The sequence below is a fragment of the Pseudophryne corroboree genome, chromosome 6 (assembly GCF_028390025.1).
Source record: "Pseudophryne corroboree isolate aPseCor3 chromosome 6, aPseCor3.hap2, whole genome shotgun sequence".
Lineage (NCBI taxonomy): Eukaryota > Metazoa > Chordata > Amphibia > Anura > Myobatrachidae > Pseudophryne > Pseudophryne corroboree.
The window spans coordinates 74,550,384-74,569,077 of record NC_086449.1 but is presented as its reverse complement, the minus strand read 5'-3'; the positions used below and the strand labels follow the sequence as shown (position 1 = coordinate 74,569,077).

The window sequence follows — 18,694 nt, the reverse complement described above, 5'->3', positions numbered from 1 at the left end:
GCGCCGCTCAGCACAGCGCAAGGCTGCTCAGCATGCAAATACCCTGCAGCAATGCGATTGCAATCCAATTGCGATCACAGTGCTGATTTGTGGATGCCGCCTGGCTGCGATGGCAGGCACAGGGCAGCCATTTGTTGAGTCGCTGCGGCCGTGTGACGTCACGCGGTTGCCCCTGAACCCCTCCCATTTCCAACACCACACCCGCCAAACCATACCGCCTGCGAACACCTCTGCCTGTCAATCAGGCAGAGGCATTCACATAAGTAAGAAGCGATCGCATACCCACGTGTGCGCATGTGCACTACGGCGGCACACACCGTGTTCTGCTGAATAGGTTCCTTAATTCAGAACCCCTTGAACACCTCCCCTAATGACTAAATAGGCGATTGGAAGATGTCAGTTAGCTTAATTGGGCCAATAATTACATGTCATTATTGGGGTGAAATTCTGGAATGTGCAAGATAATGGGTTAAAAGGGTATCCGTTTGGATGGTCGACCATGTTATGGTCGACAGTCATTAGGTCGACCACTATTGGTCAACATTCACATGGTCGACACATAAAAATGGTCGACTCGTGAAAAGGTCGACATGAGTTTTCCCCAAAAATTTTCTTTTGGGGAACTTTTCCATACTTTACGATCCACGTGGACTACGATTGGGAAGGTAATCTGTGCCGAGCGCAGCGGTAGCAGAGCGCGGCACTTTTCCCGAAGCATGGCGAGCGAAGCGAGCCATGCGAGGGGACTCGGTGCACTAATTGGGGTTCCCCGTCACTTTACGCAAAAAACGACACCAAAAAAGTAAAAAAACCTCATGTTGACCTTTTCATGTGTCGGCCTTCCGCGTGTCGACCATTTCATGTGTCGACCATTTGTCCATGTCGACCATGCCAATGTCGACCTAATGACTGTCGACCATAACATGGTCGACCATTCATACCGGAACCAGTTAAAAGATGTGGGACAGGTATATGGGGTGTTATATGGCTGGGACAGTTGTTTTAAACAATGAAGGTGAGAGTTACGGGTTAGTTTGTTTTTTTCATTTTTAAGGGGCCTCAAATTAGCCCCAAATCAGTTTGCTTTTTATCATTTTTTTTTAACTTTTGATTTAACTTTTGTTTTAACAAATTGGTCATGATAGCAGTTTTTTTCCCCCCAGCAAAAATCACGCAGCCAATTGGATATTCCCATTGTGGGTAGAGTGAAATTGCACCAGCTTTGCTTGCCGGGAGATAGTTTAAAGTAGCTCAGCGATTGGACCGACGCTTGGTTTCACACCCTCCACCATAGTTGGAACGCCATTGCACCACTCCTCTTCTCTTCTCATATTGCAAAAAAAATCTATGAACAGGCGTATGTATATGCATATGCACAACTCCACCTAGCCCGCAATTGCACAATATGCCTCCACTGAGTATTGCATATGGTGAACGTCCTGTTACCGCCCAGTGAAGCCCTACACCACAAGTACAAATGAGATTACGGGTCACGTATGCTCAGTTCCAGCACAAGCTCGGAGCAAAAACCCTTGCAGGATCTGCCCGTAAAACCCACTTGCGTACAGCTCTGCATCAGGGTATATTTAAAGTAAGGGGGTGTTACACCGGTAAGGCTTGTGCTTATCAATTAGTATGGAGATAACCACACTTAAATTACTCTGCAGTCGCTCACCGATGTTGTCCAAATTAATGCTTGTATGTTACAACCCCGGGTCCTATTTAGATGGTTTCATCCCTTCGGACTGTGCTGTAAACAAAACATAGGAAAGTCAACATGTCTAGTACTAGCCATACAGAGCGCAATGTGATTGGAGAATAATTTGATCACAAATGTAAATGGGTCCAAAATGTATTAATTCAATCAGATTGTGATGATCTGTTGCAGAGGTTCCCAACTCGGGGCCTAATTCAGACCTGGTCGCACGCAGGCTATTTTTTGCACTGCTGCGACCAGGTAATCACCGCCTGCCTGGGGAGGGGGTAAGAGCTTTGCAGGGGTGCGATCGGCTCTGCAGAGAGCTACACAAGCAAAATGTTTATGCAGTCTCTGCACAGCTCAAGACTTACTCAGCCGCTACGAAGATCCATGCTGTAGCTGATGTCAGGAACCCTCCCTGTAAATGGCAGGCCACGCCTGCGTTTTCTTCGACACTCCCAGAAAACGGCGCATTGACACCCCCGGACGGCCTCTGTCAATCTTCTTGTGTTAGCCGCTGCGAACGCGTTCTTCGCTTTTCGTCGCTGCTAGGCAACTTCCATCGCCAGCGACCAATGCGCCTGCGCATTGCGGCCCTTACGCATGCGCAGTACAGACCCGATCGCACGGCTGCGAAAAAAGGCAGCGTGCGATCGGGTCTGAATCACCCCCTCAGTCCAAGTTTGAGAGACACGGGGGTAAATTTACTAAGGTGGGAGTTTTTCTTTGACCTTGTGATCTTGCCCATAGCAACCAGTCAAATTCTATTATCTTCAAGAAGCAGCTAGATAAATGTTAAATAGAATCTGATTGGTTGCTATGGGCAACATCACCAGTTCTTAAAAAACTCCCACCTTAGGGGTCTATTCATGAAGCAGTGAGAAGTGTGAAGTGAGCCAGTGGAGAAGTTGTCCATGGCAACCAATCACCATTGAAGTAACATTTATAATTTGCATACTATACAATTGTAAGGAGCAGCTGATTGGTTGCCATGGGCAACTTCTCCAGAGGCTCACTTCTCTACTCTTTTCACTGCTTCACAAATAGCCCCCTTAGGGGTCTATTTACTAAACCTTGGATGGAGATAAAGTACCAGCCAATCAGCTCCTATCTCCAGCGACTTTATCTCCATCCAAGGCTTAGTAAATAGACCCCTTAATCCAGAGGTTCCCAAACTGTGTGCTGTGGCTCCCTGGGGTGCCTCGGGACACTTGCAGGGGTGCCCTGGGTTGGTGGTCCAGGACCAATTCAAATTATTCATGGTCAATATAATAGGCAAAACCAGTGCTGGTGGCTGCCAGTCATAAAATATATGGCCAAACAGAAGCAAATCTGCCTCTCACCACACAACTGACCCTAAGGATGACATATAAACGCGATCTACTTAATGTAATATTTCTTTCTAAATTTCTCAATAAGAAATTTTTGGCCTAGGGGTGCCGTGAAAAAATTCTGATATTTTAGGGCGCTGTGATTCAAAAAAGTTTGGAATCCACTGCCGTAGTCACTTATTTATCAAGCCTTGGAGAGTTATCATTTTCACAGTGATAAAGTACCAACCATGTTACAGGCTGTGTTCGAAAAAATAAGAATTTACTTACCGATAATTCTATTTCTCGTAGTCCGTAGTGGATGCTGGGAACTCCGTAAGGACCATGGGGAATAGCGGCTCCGCAGGAGACTGGGCACAAAAAGAAAGCTTTAGGACTACCTGGTGTGCACTGGCTCCTCCCTTCACAACCCCCCTCCAAGCCTCAGTTAGGACACTGTGCCCGGACGAGCGTACACAATAAGGAAGGATTTTGAATCCCGGGTAAGACTCATACCAGCCACACCAATCACATCGTACAACTTGTGATATGAAACCCAGTTAACAGCATGATAACAGAGGAGCCTCTGAAGAGATGGCTCACAACAAGAACCCGATTAGTTAACAATAACTATGTACAAGTATTGCAGACAATCCGCACTTGGGATGGGCGCCCAGCATCCACTACGGACTACGAGAAATAGAATTATCGGTAAGTAAATTCTTATTTTCTCTGACGTCCTAGTGGATGCTGGGAACTCCGTAAGGACCATGGGTATAATACCAAAGCTCCCAAACGGGCGGGAGAGTGCGGATGACTCTGCAGCACCGAATGAGAGAACTCCAGGTCCTCCTCAGCCAGGGTATCAAATTCATAGAATTTTGCAAACGTGTTTGCCCCTGACCAAGTAGCTGCTCGGCAAAGTTGTAAAGCGAGACCCCTCGGGCAGCCGCCCAAGATGAGCCCACCGTCCTTGTGGAATGGGCTTTTATTGATTTAGGCTGCGGTAATCCTACCGCAAAATGCGCCAGCTGAATAGTGCTACAAATCCAGCGCGCAATAGACTGCTTAGAAGCAGGAGCACCCAGCTTATTGGGTGCCATCAGGATAAACAGCGAGTCAGTTTTCCTGACTCCAGCCGTCCTGGAAAAATAAAATTTTCAGGGCCCTGATTACGTCCAGCAACTTGGAATCCTCCAAGTCCCCAGTAGCCGCAGGCACCACAATAGGTTGGTTCAAGTGAAAACCTGAGACCACCTTCGGGAGAAACTGAGGACGAGTCCTCAACTCTGCCCTCTCCATATAGAAAATCAGATAAGGCCTTTTACATGACAAAGCCGCCAATTCTGACACACGCCTGGCCAAGGCCAACAGCATGACCACTTTCCACGCGAGATACTTTAGCTCCATGGTTTTAAGTGGCTCTACCCATGCGACTTTAGGAAATCCAACACCACGTTGAGATCCAAAAAGTGCCACAGGAGGCACAAAAAGGAGGCTGAATATGTAGTACTCCTTTAACCAAAGTCTGAACTTCAGGCAGTGAAGCCAGTTCTTTCTGGAAGAAATTCGACAGAGCCGAAATCTGGACCTTGATGGACCCCAATTTGAGGCCCAAACGTCACCCCTGCTTGCAGGAAGTGCAGGAATCGACATAGTTGAAATTCCCCCGTCGGGGCCTTCATGGCCTCCCACCAAGCAACAAATCTTCGCCAAACGCGGCGATAATGTCTTGCGGTGACATCCTTCCTGGCTATGATCAGGGTAGGGATGACTTCCTTCGGAATACCCTTTTCCTTTAGGATCCGGTGTTCTACCGCCATGCCGTCAAACGCAGCCGCGGTAAGTCTTGGAACAGACAGGGTCCCTGCTGCAGCAGGTCTTGTCTGAGCGGCAGAGGCCAAGGGTCCTCTGCCAGCATCTCTTGAAGTTCCGGGTACCAAGCTCTTCATGGCCAATCCGGAACCCAGAGTATGGTTTTCACTCCTCGCCTTCTTATTATTCTCAGTACCTTGGGTATGAGAGGTAGAGGAGGAGACACATAAACCGACTGGTACACCCATGGTGTCACTAGAGCGTCCCCAGCGATCGCCTGAGGGTCCCTTGACCTGGCGCCATATCTTGTTGAGGCGGGACGCCATCATGTCCACCCGTGGTCATTCCCAACGGTTTACCCGCATTTGGAAAACTTCTGGATGAAGTCCCCATTCTCCTGGGTGTAGGTCGCCCATCGGAGAATCCTTGTGGCTTCTGCCATCGCCATCCTGCTTCTTGTGCCGCCCTGTCTGTTTACATGGGCGACCGCCGTGATGTCGTCTGATTGGATCAGTACTGGCTGGTTCTGAAGCAGGGGCCTTGCTTGGCTTAGGGTATTGTAAATGGCCCTTAGCTGCAGAATATTTATGTGAAGCGAAATCTCCTTGGAAATTTCTTCCGTGTGTGACTGCACCCCAGCCCCGAAGGCTGGCATCCGTGGTCACCAGGACCCAGTCCTGTATTCCGAATCTGCGGCCCTCTAGTAGATGAGCCCTCTGCAGCCACCACAGCAGCGACACCCTGTTTCTTGCTGACAGGGTTATCCGCTGTTGTATCTGTAGATGGGACCCGGACCATTAGTCCCACAGGTCCCACTGGAACGTCCTTGCGTGGAGTCTTCCGAATGGAATTATGCTTCGTACGAAGCTACCATTTTCCCCAGGACTCGTGTTCATTGATGTACCGACACCTGTCCTGGTTTTAGGATGTCTCTGACTAGAGATGACAACTCCTCGGCTTTTCCCACTGGAAGAAACACTCTTTTCTGGTCTGCGTTCAGAAACATTCCCAGGAACAGAAGACGTGTCGTCGGGACCAGCTGTGACTTTGGAATATTGAGAATCCAGTCGTGCTGTTGTAGCACTTCTGCTACCCCCACTACCAACTGTTCTTTGGACCTCGCCTTTATCAGGAGATCGTCCAAGTACGGGATAATAAAAACTTCCTTCTTGCGAAGGAGTATCGTCACTTCGGCCATTACCTAGGTAAAGACCTTCGGTGCCGTGGACAACTCCAACGGCCGCGTCTGGAACTGATAGTGACAGTCCTGTACCACATTTCTGAGGTACTCCTGGTGAGGGGGGTCAATGGGGACATGCAGGTACGCATCCTTGATGTCCAGGGAGACCCTGTAATCCCCCTCGTCCAGGCGCGTAATAACCGCCCTGAGCGATTCCATCTTGAACTTGAATCTTCTGATATAAAAGTTCAAGTATTTTAATTTCAAGATGGGTCTCACTGAACCAGTTCGGTACCACAACCACTGTGGAATAGTAACCCCTTCCTTGCTGAAGGAGGGGTACCTTGACAATCACTTGTTGTGATTATAGTGTTGAATATCCACCAACACCAACTCCCTGGCAGAGGGAGGTGCCGGTAAGGCAGATTTTAGGAAACGGCGGGGGGAAGAACGTCTCGAACTCCAGCCTGTACCCCCGAGATCCTGCTTGAAGGACCCAGGGATCCATGTGAGAGAGCCCACTGTCCGCTGAAATATCTGAGACGGGCCCCCACCGTACCCGGGCCCGCCTGAGCAGCCCCAGCACCATGCTGTGGACCTACCGGACGCAGGGAGGACTTCTGCTCTTGGTAACTAGCTGTGTGTTGCAGCTTTTTCCTCTACCTTTGCCTCTCGGCAGAAAGGATGAGCCTCTAGCCCTCTTGCTTTTCTGGGGCCGAAAGGACTGTACTTGATGATACGGTGCTTTCTTTTGTTGTGGGGTAGCCTGTGGCAAAAAAATCGATTTCCCAGCAGTAGCTGTGGAAACGAGGTCTGAAAAACTATCCCCAAACAGTTTTACCCCCTTATAGGGCAACTTCCATGTGCCGATTCGAGTCGGCATCGCCTGACCATTGTCAAGTCCATAACCCCCGTCTGGCGGCAATGGACCTAGCGCTTATTTTTGATGCCAGCCGGCAAATATCCCTCTGAGCATCACGCATGTATAAGACCACGTCTTTTATATGCTCTATTTTCAGCAAAATATTGTCCCTATCCATAGTTATTTTCCGACAGGGAATCTGACCACGCAGCGGGAGCACTGCACATCCATGCCGAAGCAACGGCTGGTCGCAATATAATGCCCTAGTGTGTGACCATATCTTATAGGGTAACCTCCTGCTTTCTATCAGCAGGCTCCTTCAGGGCGGCCGTATCCGGAGACGGTAGTGCCACCTTTTCTGATAAGCGTGTAAGCGCTGTATCTACCCTATGGGGTGTTTCCCCGCGTGACCTATCCTCTGGCGGGAAAGGGTACGCTGCCAATAACAGTTGTAGAAATTATCAATTTCTTACCGGGGGAAGACCACTCTTCCTCACACACCTCATTTAATTTCTCAGATGCAGGAAAAACTACTAATAGTTTTCTCTCACCAAACACAATACCCTTTTATGTGGTACCTGGGGTATAATCATAAATGTGTAATACATTTTTCATTGCCTCAATCCTGTAACGGGTGGACCTATTTGGAGGGTACACCAGTCTCATCGATGTCGACACTGGAGTCAGTATCCGTGTCGACATCTGTGTCTGTTATCTGAGGTAGCGGGCGATTTTAAAGCCCCCCATGACATTTGAGACGCTGGAACAGGCACAAGCTGAGTAGCCGGCTGTTCCGTGTCGTCGACCTTTTATGTAAGGAGTTGACACTTTCACGTAATCCTTCCATAAGTTCAACCACCCCGGTGTCGACCCCGCAGGGGGTGACAACATATTTACAGGCATTTGCTCCGCCTCCACCTCATTATCCTCCACATACCTGTCGACACAGCCGTACCGACACACAGCACACACACAGGGAATGCTCTGATAGAGGACAGGACCCCACAAAGCCCTTTGGGGAGACAGAGGGAGAGTATGCCAGCACACACCAGGGCGCTATATATCACAGGGATAGCACCTATGAAAAAGTGTTTTCCCTTATAGCTGCATATATTTGTGTACTGCGCCTAAATTGTGCCCCCCCCCTCTCTTTTTAACCCTTTCTGTAGTGTATTAACTGCAGGGGAGAGCCAGGGAGCTTCCCTCCAATGGAGCTGTGAGGGAAAATGGCGCCAGTGTGCTGAGGAGATAGGCTCCGCCCCCTTCTTGGCGGACTTCTCTCCTGCTTTTTTCTGGAATCTGGCAGGGGTTAATATACATCCATATAGCCCTGGGGGTTATATGTGATGTATTTTTGCCAGCCAAGGTGTTTATATTGCTGCTCAGGGCCCGGCCCGGCCCCCCCCAGCGCCCTGCACCCTCAGTGACCGGAGTGTGAAGTGTGCCTGAGGAGCAATGGCGCACAGCTGCAGTGCTGTGCGCTACCTTGGTGAAGACTGATGTCTTCTGCCGCCGATTTTCCGGACCTCTTCTTGCTTCTGGCTCTGTAAGGGGGCCGGCGGCGCGGCTCTGGGACCGGACTCCGAGGCTGGGCCTGTGTTCGGTTCCTCTGGAGCTAATGGTGTCCAGTAGCCTAAGAAGCCCAAGCTGGCTGCAAGCAGGCAGGTTCGCTTCTTCTCCCCTTAGTCCCTCGATGCAGTGAGCCTGTTGCCAGCAGGTCTCACTGAAAATAAAAAACCTAAAACTAACTTTTTCAAAGAAGCTCAGGAGAGCCCCCTAGATTGCACCCAGCTCGGTCGGGCACAAAATTCTAACTGAGGCTTGGAGGAGGGTCATGGGGGGAGGAGCCAGTGCACAACAGGTAGTCCTAAAGCTTTCTTTTTGTGCCCAGTCTCCTGCGGAGCCGCTATTCCCCATGGTCCTTACGGAGTTCCCAGCATCCACTAGGACGTCAGAGAAATAGCAGTTGGGAGCCGATTGGTTGATACTTTATCACTGTGCAATTTACCACTCTCCAAGGCTTGAAAATCTGGGTCCAAGTCACTGAGGCAGTGGTGTGGGTAATGGTCCCTTAGCTCTGGTGTAACATCTGAGCTGGCTCCCTGAGGCCGTGCGGATTCCCCTGTGTGGGTGCTTACATTATGAAAAAGCCACATCCTGCCCCCAATATACCATAGCAACCTACACAGAGCTAGGGTGTACGAACGGTACCACCACCCCATAGACGAGGCCGTGGGGCTAGCACCATCACTGATCCAGTGGCACCTGTCTGAGCTTGTCGTGTGCCTGACATAGCATCCTGCAGCCTGGACAGCCACCAACCCAAGCTTCCTGATCCCGGCTACCTATTTATGATGTGTGACATCACATGTGCGGTGGTGGGTGCAGGCCCTGGGCGCATTAGTGACCTACTTGAGCGTACCTCCCGTTCTTTTCACAATGATCCATGAATTGCTGGTTGCTTTTTAAGGCGTGAGTGCCTATAGTACTTGTTTTCTAGGGGATAGATGAACGTAGCAGCTAAACAGTGCATTACTTACGTTACCAGTGCAAACTCTTACAAACTATGGGAATGACACAGAGTGAGTAGCACGCCAGTTTGCAAAACGTATCTTACGTGGCTTCCCTCTGCAAAGTCACAATGCCAATGCACACATTTTGCACATATAAACCCTTATGGCTGGAGCTGTGGGTAGGCTGTTCTCAACCCGGCAAAGTTAGGGTCATAACTAACAATGGGGCAGATGTATTAACCTGGAGAAGGCATAAGGAAGTGATAAACCAGTGATAAGTGCAAGGTGATAAAGGCACCAGCCAATCAGCTCCAATATGTAAACTAACAGTTAGGAGCTGATTGGCTGGTGTGTTTATCACCTTGCACATATCACTGGTTTGTCACTTCCTTATGCCTTGTCCAGGTTAATACATCTGCCCCTATGACTATTTGCCATGACCACATACCAATGCAGTGAATAGTAATGCCTGTGTAAGGTGAGCAGAAAATAGTTTCTTGTCCCTCTGAGATTAGCATGACAGAAGTGGAACAGCAGCACAACATTTACCACATGTAAGTTGCTAATGAGGCACACATCGTACCTCACACACAACCAGCGTCTACTGCAACTTGCGAGAAGCCTTAAAGCATAGGGCAGGCATGTCCAAACTGCGGCCCTCCAGCTGTTGTGAAACTACACATCCCAGCATGCCCTGACACAGCTTTAGCATTCTCTGACAGCAAGGGCATGCTGGGATATGTAGTTTCACAACAGCTGGAGGGCCACAGTTTGGACATGCCTGGCATAGGGTGTCGCTGCCCTGACAGTATGTAAGCCTGTATTTTATAGCACACAAATATGGGTTTCAGGGCCTAATTCAGACCTGATCGCTCCTATGCGAATTTGCAGGTGTGCGATCGGATAGTCGCCTCCCAGAGTGAAAATCCGCCCCGTGCAAGTTTGCGTACACTGTGCGAAAAGCTTTGCAAACACCGGCCAGCTACAAATCCGTTCGCAACTCACTCACCATCGAATGATTTTTGCAGTCTGTGTGTAGCTCAGGACTTGCTCCTGCAAGTGCAATACAAACAGGCTGAGTGGGCCGAAGCTGGCGTCACACACTTGCCCTGAAACCGCTTGGGAACGCCTGCGTTTTTTCCAACACTCCCAGAAAACGGCCAGTTACCACCCCCCAAATGCCGGCTACCTGTCAATCAACCTGCGTATGCATAGCTATCAAAAACGGACGCTGATTTCTTTTGCCGTTTGGCCTGCGCAGTCAATCTATAATCGGCCACCTTGCAAATTCGCACAAGAGCGATCAGGTCTGAATCAGGCCCTTAGTGTTTTTAGCAGAGACATGAATGCTATCTGCAATAAGGTCTCTTGTCGTGGCAGGTTTGATGCTTGCAGAGAAGACTTAATATGTTCCGGGTGCATAACCTCCGTCAAGAACTGCAGCAAAGGATGCATCACATACGCACAGGTGAGTCTGGGAGTTCCCTGTAATTGTTACTGTCCACTGCGTGTCATTTACATTGTGGGGATATGTGTCAACCCTTGGAGAGAGATAAAGCACCAACCAATCAGTTCCTAACTGCTAGGTTACAGGCTGTGTTTGAAAAATGCCAGACGTTGAATGGTTGGTACTTTATCTCCAAGCTTTGATAAATATCCTCCTGTATGATTTACCTTACAGGGGAGTTTGTGGTTTTTTGTTTGTTTTTTTAAAACACTTTGATGGTTTAATTCTAACTGGCTCAACATGCTCCCTGGTTCACCTGTGTGCAGGCAGGCTGGTGACGGAACCCTGGGCTGTAATGAGTCAGAGCCAGCCTCTGCCAAATGCCCGACTGTCACAGCCGTAGGAATTATTGATATAATCTCACCCAAATTGTGTCCCAGGCCCGAATGATCCCATTATCCTACCGCAATCCTTATGCCAGACACACTTATCCCATCCTAGGGGTGGGGTGGACCACTCATCCTCTTACCTTATTGGAATAATTTCTGGCAAAGGACCTTTTATCCTATCAAAGTAAAGAGTCCCTGACCACTTCACCTTCTGGACACTACGGGTCATTACTACCCAGCACAGATCCATCCACTGCTGCTCAGCTGAAACAGCTCTGGTGACCAAATCCCTACCCAATGGAGAATAATGGGAAATGTACAGTGTATAAGGTGCACAGTAACGACCTGAAGTCAGGGACACAGAGGTATCAGTTAAAAAATAGGCATAGTATTTGCCATAGAAAGCTAAATGTTTATAATGAAGCTTCTGCCATTAATCCTGTATGAGAGACAAAGGAGCAAGGTTCAATCGACCCAAAGTTTCTTGTGACAAGGTTTATAAACATTGCTATATCATCAGTCATTAGAGCCAAATCAGCAGCGGGACAGCAGAACCCGAAGGCTTGGTTCCGTTGCTGGCAGTAAGGGTAGTTGGAATAAGTGAGGGAAGCGGACGCTTCTCGCTAGAGATTACATTCTAAAAGAGAGGGGCAAATAGACAGGTGTAACACAGATGGGGTAGAGAGTGAGCATGGGACAGAGGGTTAATATGAGAGCAGGATGGTTTGGATTAGGAAGTGGGACCTGAGAGCCCGTTTGAAATTTTGTATAGAGGTGGAGATTCTGATTGGGAAAGGGAGAGAGTTCCAGTGGGAGGGAGCAGCACAGGCAGACTCTTGGAGGCAGGAGTGTGAGGAGATAATCAGTTGGGAGGAGAGGCGGCGAGGTGGGAGTGTGAAAGGAGATAAGACAAGACGTTAATAGGAGAGTACTGGGTGAGTGTTTTCGAAGTGTGAGTTTTAATTGGGTTCTGGAGAGGAGAGGAAATGCTGGGAGATGAAGTTCTACAGCAAGTGGCAGGCCACAGCTTGCACATCCCTGGTGTAAGGTATGCATTTGTGGCCAACCTTCCCAAAGTACATAAGAACATAGCAGAAAAGTAGGTCCCTCGCAGAATTCTTAGCAGGAGTACTATGTTCCAGGCCACAGGAATGAAACACTATTCATTAAATAGTTCTGGGGAGTTGGCTCCCCAGGTTCCAAACACCAGATTCTCCTCCAATGCAGAACCTGTTGGATGTGATGGAACGCACAGCTGCACTTACAACAACCTAATTTAGATCTGCTCCCTGGATCTCAGGCTGTTCTGAAAGCAACCGTGAGACTTCTCTCTGCGATAAGATGTACCTAAATACAGGGTCCTGTTACAGTATAGTGATGATCTTCAGGAAGCGAAACTTTACAGTCGTCTGTTAAACGGGGCTTCATGGTGTCATGGCGATTTGTACGGACAGCAAATTCATTTTCATGAATTTTCCATTCTACATAATTATACCATATCTTTACTGAGCGTAGACGTCAATTGAACACTGTAAGTTGTGGCATATAATGAAGCTGCTAACAGGACACATTTATATATGCAAACCAGGTAAGTATCCAGGTGCGATGGGCGAGTGGGTCTGACAGCCAAGTTATGCTTCTATGACGACATCACTACTTCAGTGGTGGGGAACCTGTAGAACAAAATTTGGGGAACCACTGCTCTTGTGGTTCAGGAACAATGGTAGAGACACAGTTCCATAAGAAAACACTGACCAACAACTGTCTTTGACAGCAGTTACTGTAAAAATTAGTTTCAACATGTTTAAGTTGCTTGAACGTTTGACTGAAAATACAGCGCAAGTTTAATACTTCTTTATTTAAATAATAAGTGCTTTTCCTTGTCTCCACCTGCATGCCCCAATGTTATCCCTGTGGATACCTATGGACCCTGGAGAGGGAAGTATAAAGCACAGTTAGCACCTATGAGATAGGGAAGCCCATATTCTCTCTCGTAGCATTCTTTACTCCGCTAAATGCCACCGCTCAATAAGCTGCCTGTAACAGGAACACCAAAACTCTGTTTCCTGGTGAGTGATGGAATCGCTGATTGTGTCGCGATGACTTAATATCCTTAATGATTCTCTTACAGAAGTTTGGATCAGGACAACAGTTGTGCGACACCGTCTGGAAACACACATTTGTAGCCATGACTGAGGACTGCATTTGCATCACTCCGCCAGAGAAGGGGCTGGGTCTTGAACAGAACCCCACCCATGCAGATCTAGACTCCACCCAGGAGGGGTCATCAGGATATCCAGAGAAGTGCTATCCTCACAAAGTCTCACACAATAGGGTGAGAAGAGCTTTGCGCAAGAGGAGTGTCCAAATCGAAGTGGATGGGAGTGGCAGTGGCAATGGGGCGTAAAGGATAGAGGACATTTTGTTACGTATGCTCTGACCAACCTCTTTCCTCTGATAAGCCATTTCCTCCCGCAACCCATCCCCCTAATTGCTTCTCTTTACCCGACGATTGTTACCAAAGTTGAGACAACTGACCAAGACAGATGTCTCCGCAAGCACAAGCCCGGCCACTAACCTTTCATGCAACTGCTCTGTAATGTACCCGTCCACCCAGTGAGCAGGAAGTGTCAGTAATTAGAAAAGGTTTGGTGGGAAGCAGAATTCTATAATGAAAGTACTAGTCTGTACTGTTATCAAACAGGCCTGAAAATAAACCCATTCATTTATGTGACTCCTGTTTCTGCCAGGCTGATTTCATCTGGTAAACATATGAAGGGTTACTCTATAGGCGTAGAGCCTAGATCGTGGGCCGGCCACACTAGGTAACAATATCAAAGAATCGTGTATTATAAGTGTACTGCATTGTTTTTCACAGCACCCCTAGGATAAAAGTTAATTATGGATATATTTAGAAAAAAATAATTTAATTAAGTAAACTGTGCCTAGCTGTCATCCTTCGGTTCAGTTATGTGGCAGGGGACAGTTGTGTTTCTGATTTGCAGTCACCAGCACTGGTTTTGCCCATCACTTTGACCATAAAAAATAAATAAAAATAATAATATATATTATATATATATATATATATATATATATATATATATATATATATATATACACATATACATATATACACACACACACACACACACACACACACATATATATATATATATATATAGTTTATTTATTTATTTTAATTTGGCCCTGGATCACCAACCCGAGGCTCCCCTGCAGGAACCTTGCGGCACCCCAGTGCCTAGGCACACAGTTAGGGAACCAATGGTCTCTGGCAAGACATGGACACGTGTTACTCGCCAGAAGTGCGCCCACCAGTCCAATCTGCGACTGCTATGTGCCCCCACCAACAGCGTTTTGGAAACAAACACAAATCTGTAAAATCTGGGTTTATTTAAACATTTCACACCAAAATATTCCACAGCAGAGGCAAAACACTGACAAGTCGAGATCAAAACACTGTTCAGGTCAATGACCGTTTACTAAACTGCATTTACACCAAAGCATCATTGTCGAGGGTGTTCTCAAACCTAGTGACACTTGTGAGTCATAAATCATTTACACCTACAGAATGCATGACACCTTTCATACTGATACCCAGGTGTAGTCACATTTGTGTTTAACTGGAAGGGGTTTCCAGCGCACTGGTGAGTCAGGGGTAGCAACTACAACACTAGAGCAGGCCTGGCCAACCTGTGGCTCTCCAGCTGATGGGAAACTACAAGTCCCGACATACTCTCCCAACAATCTGCTGGTAAAGCATGCTGGGACTTGTAGTTTCACAACAGCTGAAAAGCCATAGGTTGGTCAGGCCTGCACTAGAGGATATTTAGAATCATTTCCAGTGGATGGACTTCCCTACAAATCAGCCAGCGGCTCCAGCTGCCGCTCCATGAAGAACCGGTGGCTCTGGGGCTTCGTCGAGTCTTTAGACGTGGAAAAGAAGGAAAGGAGAGAATGGGATGAAGATTTCCCAGAAGCCTCTTCGTCATCATCGCCCCTGCACGGAAGAGATAGCACATATGTGGTCAGATATATGCTGCACAATATTGTCTGCCTGAGATTTAGCTTTCTAACAGCAGTTCCAAGACTCCAGGATCTACTGCTCTTCTGACAGGCAATAAGACGGGAGTCTAGTGAGGACGGGGGAGGGGAAGGAGACGTACGCAGAAATCCTCCTTAATACAACACAAGGTCTGTCTGACCTCCCCCCCCATCACCCTGTATAATCTGACAGTGCTAATCAGTGAAAATGTTACCAACAGCCAGCTGGGACAGAAATCCCTGCCCCACTGCTGCAGTACTTGTGTCGGTTACATGGAGAGGCATCCTGCTGCCCCCTGCTGGATCTGTACAGATAGGACATGCACAGCTATTGCATACATTAGAGCTCTACTGGGGAATCTTATCACTGCTTATAATTGGGTGGCACTTGATATACCGGCTGTTGGGATCCCGGCACTTATAAACACTGTCTGTATAGAACATATACATGGGAAAAGGATGCGATATACAAAATAACACTACAGTAGCTAAATAAGCAGAGACAACCAAGCATTGTTTCTTGAAACAGGCACTAGAAATACGGTGACCGTTTAGCAAGCGTACATGAGACTTCCTGTCTAGTGACAGACATAGCCCTCGGCCAATCCGGGCATAAATGGCTGATAAAGCACAACGGCTCCTAGCTATATACACATACATGTAATGTGAAAGCACTCGCAGATTATGGTGTGTGGACGTTTCTTTCTGGATTAAAGCCCTCAGAAATATAGATAGAGGGGGGAAGATTGTGTGTGTGTGTGTGTGTGTGTGTGTGTGTGTGTGTGTGTGTGTGTGTGTGTGTGTGTGTGTGTGTGTGTGTGTGTGTGTGTGTGTATTTCCATGTACTGCCAGCAACATAACCATACATATCCATTATCTTCTATGTAAGTTGCTTCTATTATCAGCAGCTCATTCACACAAATGTACTGGACAAAATGGCTGAATACTTTATGTATTAATGAGCACTTATTTATTGTGCTGGCAGCACACATTATCACAACAAAGTGTGCAGCACATTATAATGTATGAGCAACCTATGAAACCGCCAAGGGCATTAAGCAACTTATATGGCTTATTGCTGCTTAAACCTCTCATTGGGCCCCAAATAACCAGTAATTATAACCATCATCTGATCTGGAGTCAAACAGGACTTTTGAAAATCTGGTGGGCCAATGAATGAGACCTGCAGCATCTGCCGTGTACAGGCCCCATGAAAAAAATATCACATTCCATATTCAAGTTAGTTTCAATGAAAAAGGTCTGCAAATAATATGAAGTCCATTGTATTTTCAAGGAAGTGCCTCTAGTACAGCAGGTAACACTGAATTAATGCAGTCCCCTGGCTGATTTTGGACACCTGGAAACCCCCAGCAGGCACCATGCCTGCTGTAAATCCCCTACCTCCAGTACAGTGAGGGCAGAGCTTAGAGTGCGATGGGGACAGGTTTTCTATGCCAGCGCTTGTTGCTACACTGAATGCTAGAAGTGATCATTAGGCGACCAGCATGTACACAACTTGCATCGTTAACGCCATTACAGACATGACACCGCTAAAGCCGGCACAGTTACAGTAGGTAGCACGGTACAAAAAGTCCCCCCAACATATTACAAAAGCGGTTGTGTCATGTAGATCACACAACGTAAGCAGGCACAAGAGTTGATTAATATACAAACACTAAATAATGGCTTCAGGCCAATCACCAATAGTGCCTACTCTAAGCTGCCCTCTCCTGCCAGTCATTGGTAACCACTGGACGTCAACACTGGTGAGCCCATCACCGCTGGCACATCCCCTCTGCTGAGCCCCTTGCCTGTCACAGTAGGGTACCCACTCTACTGTCCCTCCTGCCAGTCACTGTATTGCCTGCAGCATACCACCAGTGGTAAAAGGCTGGTTTTGCCTAAACCCAAACAAATATGTGCCTGAGTGACAAGGCAATAGCCAATCAGCATCAGCGGAGCATTCACTAATGCAGTCAGTCCTTATCTGCTATTGGCTGCTAACCACCCTTACTGTAGTTGGCCTAAATTAGAACAACCCGCCCCACCAATCCATACACAAGTGTCACCCCATAGTGCTCACACTGCGACAGGACTACTTTCCTCTCAGCCCCGGCACATCTCTGAAAAAGCTGCTACGTGTTTAAATAAGAATTTACTTACCGATAATTCTATTTCTCGTAGTCCGTAGTGGATGCTGGGAACTCCGTAAGGACCATGGGGAATAGCGGAGCTGCTATTCCCCATGGTCCTTACGGAGTTCCCAGCATCCACTAGGACGTCAGAGAAATTTACATTTATATACAGCTTTTGATTCACCTTTATATCTTGCACTAATGATATGAATGTGTGCCTGCTCTGAGTGAGGAAGAGACACTCCGATATTGTAGTACTATATTCATTAACTTTTATATATTCTTTACCTTATATCTTGGCCTCTCTCAAATATTTACTTACCTATACAGAATGAGTATATTACTATTCACAACCTTAATTAATAAACCAGGGTTCGCAAACTAGGGGGAAAACGTAAAGTTCACTTAGAACAAGGGGAGGTTTCCAGAGCCAGAGTACAAAGCTCTCATCCACTAGCATTACTTGTGACTTTCCTGGGAGGCTTCTTGTTTCTCCAGACTGCAGGACAGTTTAACCCCCGCACCTACCACATGGTTCCACTCTAGAGACGCCAGTCAGACCTTTTCCTCTGGTAGCGCACACTCACCTCTCTGTTCCATCACTGGCAGAGAACCCCTCTGCTCTGCAGCCCCAAGCTTTACATGGCGATCACTAACAGAGCCCTAACCTAACAGCAGTGGTGCACACTGCTCACTCCGCCAGGCACAGTTATCACTGGTGCACACTGCCCACCTCTTTATTTACTCTGTCCTATAGGCCACTCTCAGCCCATCCTCTCCTGAGGCCCTGGGCATTAATCAGCGGCAAGTCGATGCATACTAGCACTCCCAGTGTGTCACGTGTGGTAAATGACGGACTACTCTCCTCAGTACTGCACACACACACACACACACACACACACACACACACACAATCTGCCCCCTCTACACAGAGCACCAGACCATCTTCTCTTACCACACCACAGGGGCGGCCTTGCTGTCCAAGATAGTCTGAGCCGTGCTCCAGCTGAAGCGGACAAATTGCGGGTATCCAAAGACAGGGTCCAGGTGTCGAACAAGCCACTCTTTGGTTTTTGGGTCTGTTAAGCAGGACAGAAGGGAAAAAACAGAGATACATGTAATTCCATCACTTCTTACTGTGTAGACATACATGGGATAGAACAATACACTGAAGGGGATGGGTATGAAATGCCGGGGGGCCATCCGCACTGAAGAGTGCACCGCTTCCCCTACCAAACATAGCCTAGAACACAAACTCTGTTGATGTCTGCGGAGCGTCATG

At 47.8% G+C, this 18,694-nt stretch overlaps 2 protein-coding genes across 2 annotated transcripts in view; one reads left to right on the top strand and one right to left on the bottom strand.

Annotated features, from left to right (window-relative positions):
- RTBDN (retbindin) overlaps nt 1–13,949 on the top strand; it is a 38,901-nt gene extending 24,952 nt beyond the window's left edge. The window contains exons 5-6 of the mRNA XM_063931191.1: nt 10,760–10,847; nt 13,347–13,949. Coding sequence (XP_063787261.1) covers nt 10,760–10,847; nt 13,347–13,622 — 364 coding nt within the window. The 3' untranslated portion in view covers nt 13,623–13,949. The remainder of the gene's footprint in view (nt 1–10,759; nt 10,848–13,346) is intronic.
- A 658-nt stretch (nt 13,950–14,607) lies between these two features.
- Nucleotides 14,608–18,694, bottom strand: part of RNASEH2A (ribonuclease H2 subunit A) — a 90,167-nt gene continuing 86,080 nt past the window's right edge. Inside the window, exons 7-8 of the mRNA XM_063931190.1 lie at nt 18,368–18,491; nt 14,608–15,233 (exon numbers count right to left, since the gene is read on the bottom strand). Coding sequence (XP_063787260.1) covers nt 15,092–15,233; nt 18,368–18,491 — 266 coding nt within the window. The 3' untranslated portion in view covers nt 14,608–15,091. The remainder of the gene's footprint in view (nt 15,234–18,367; nt 18,492–18,694) is intronic.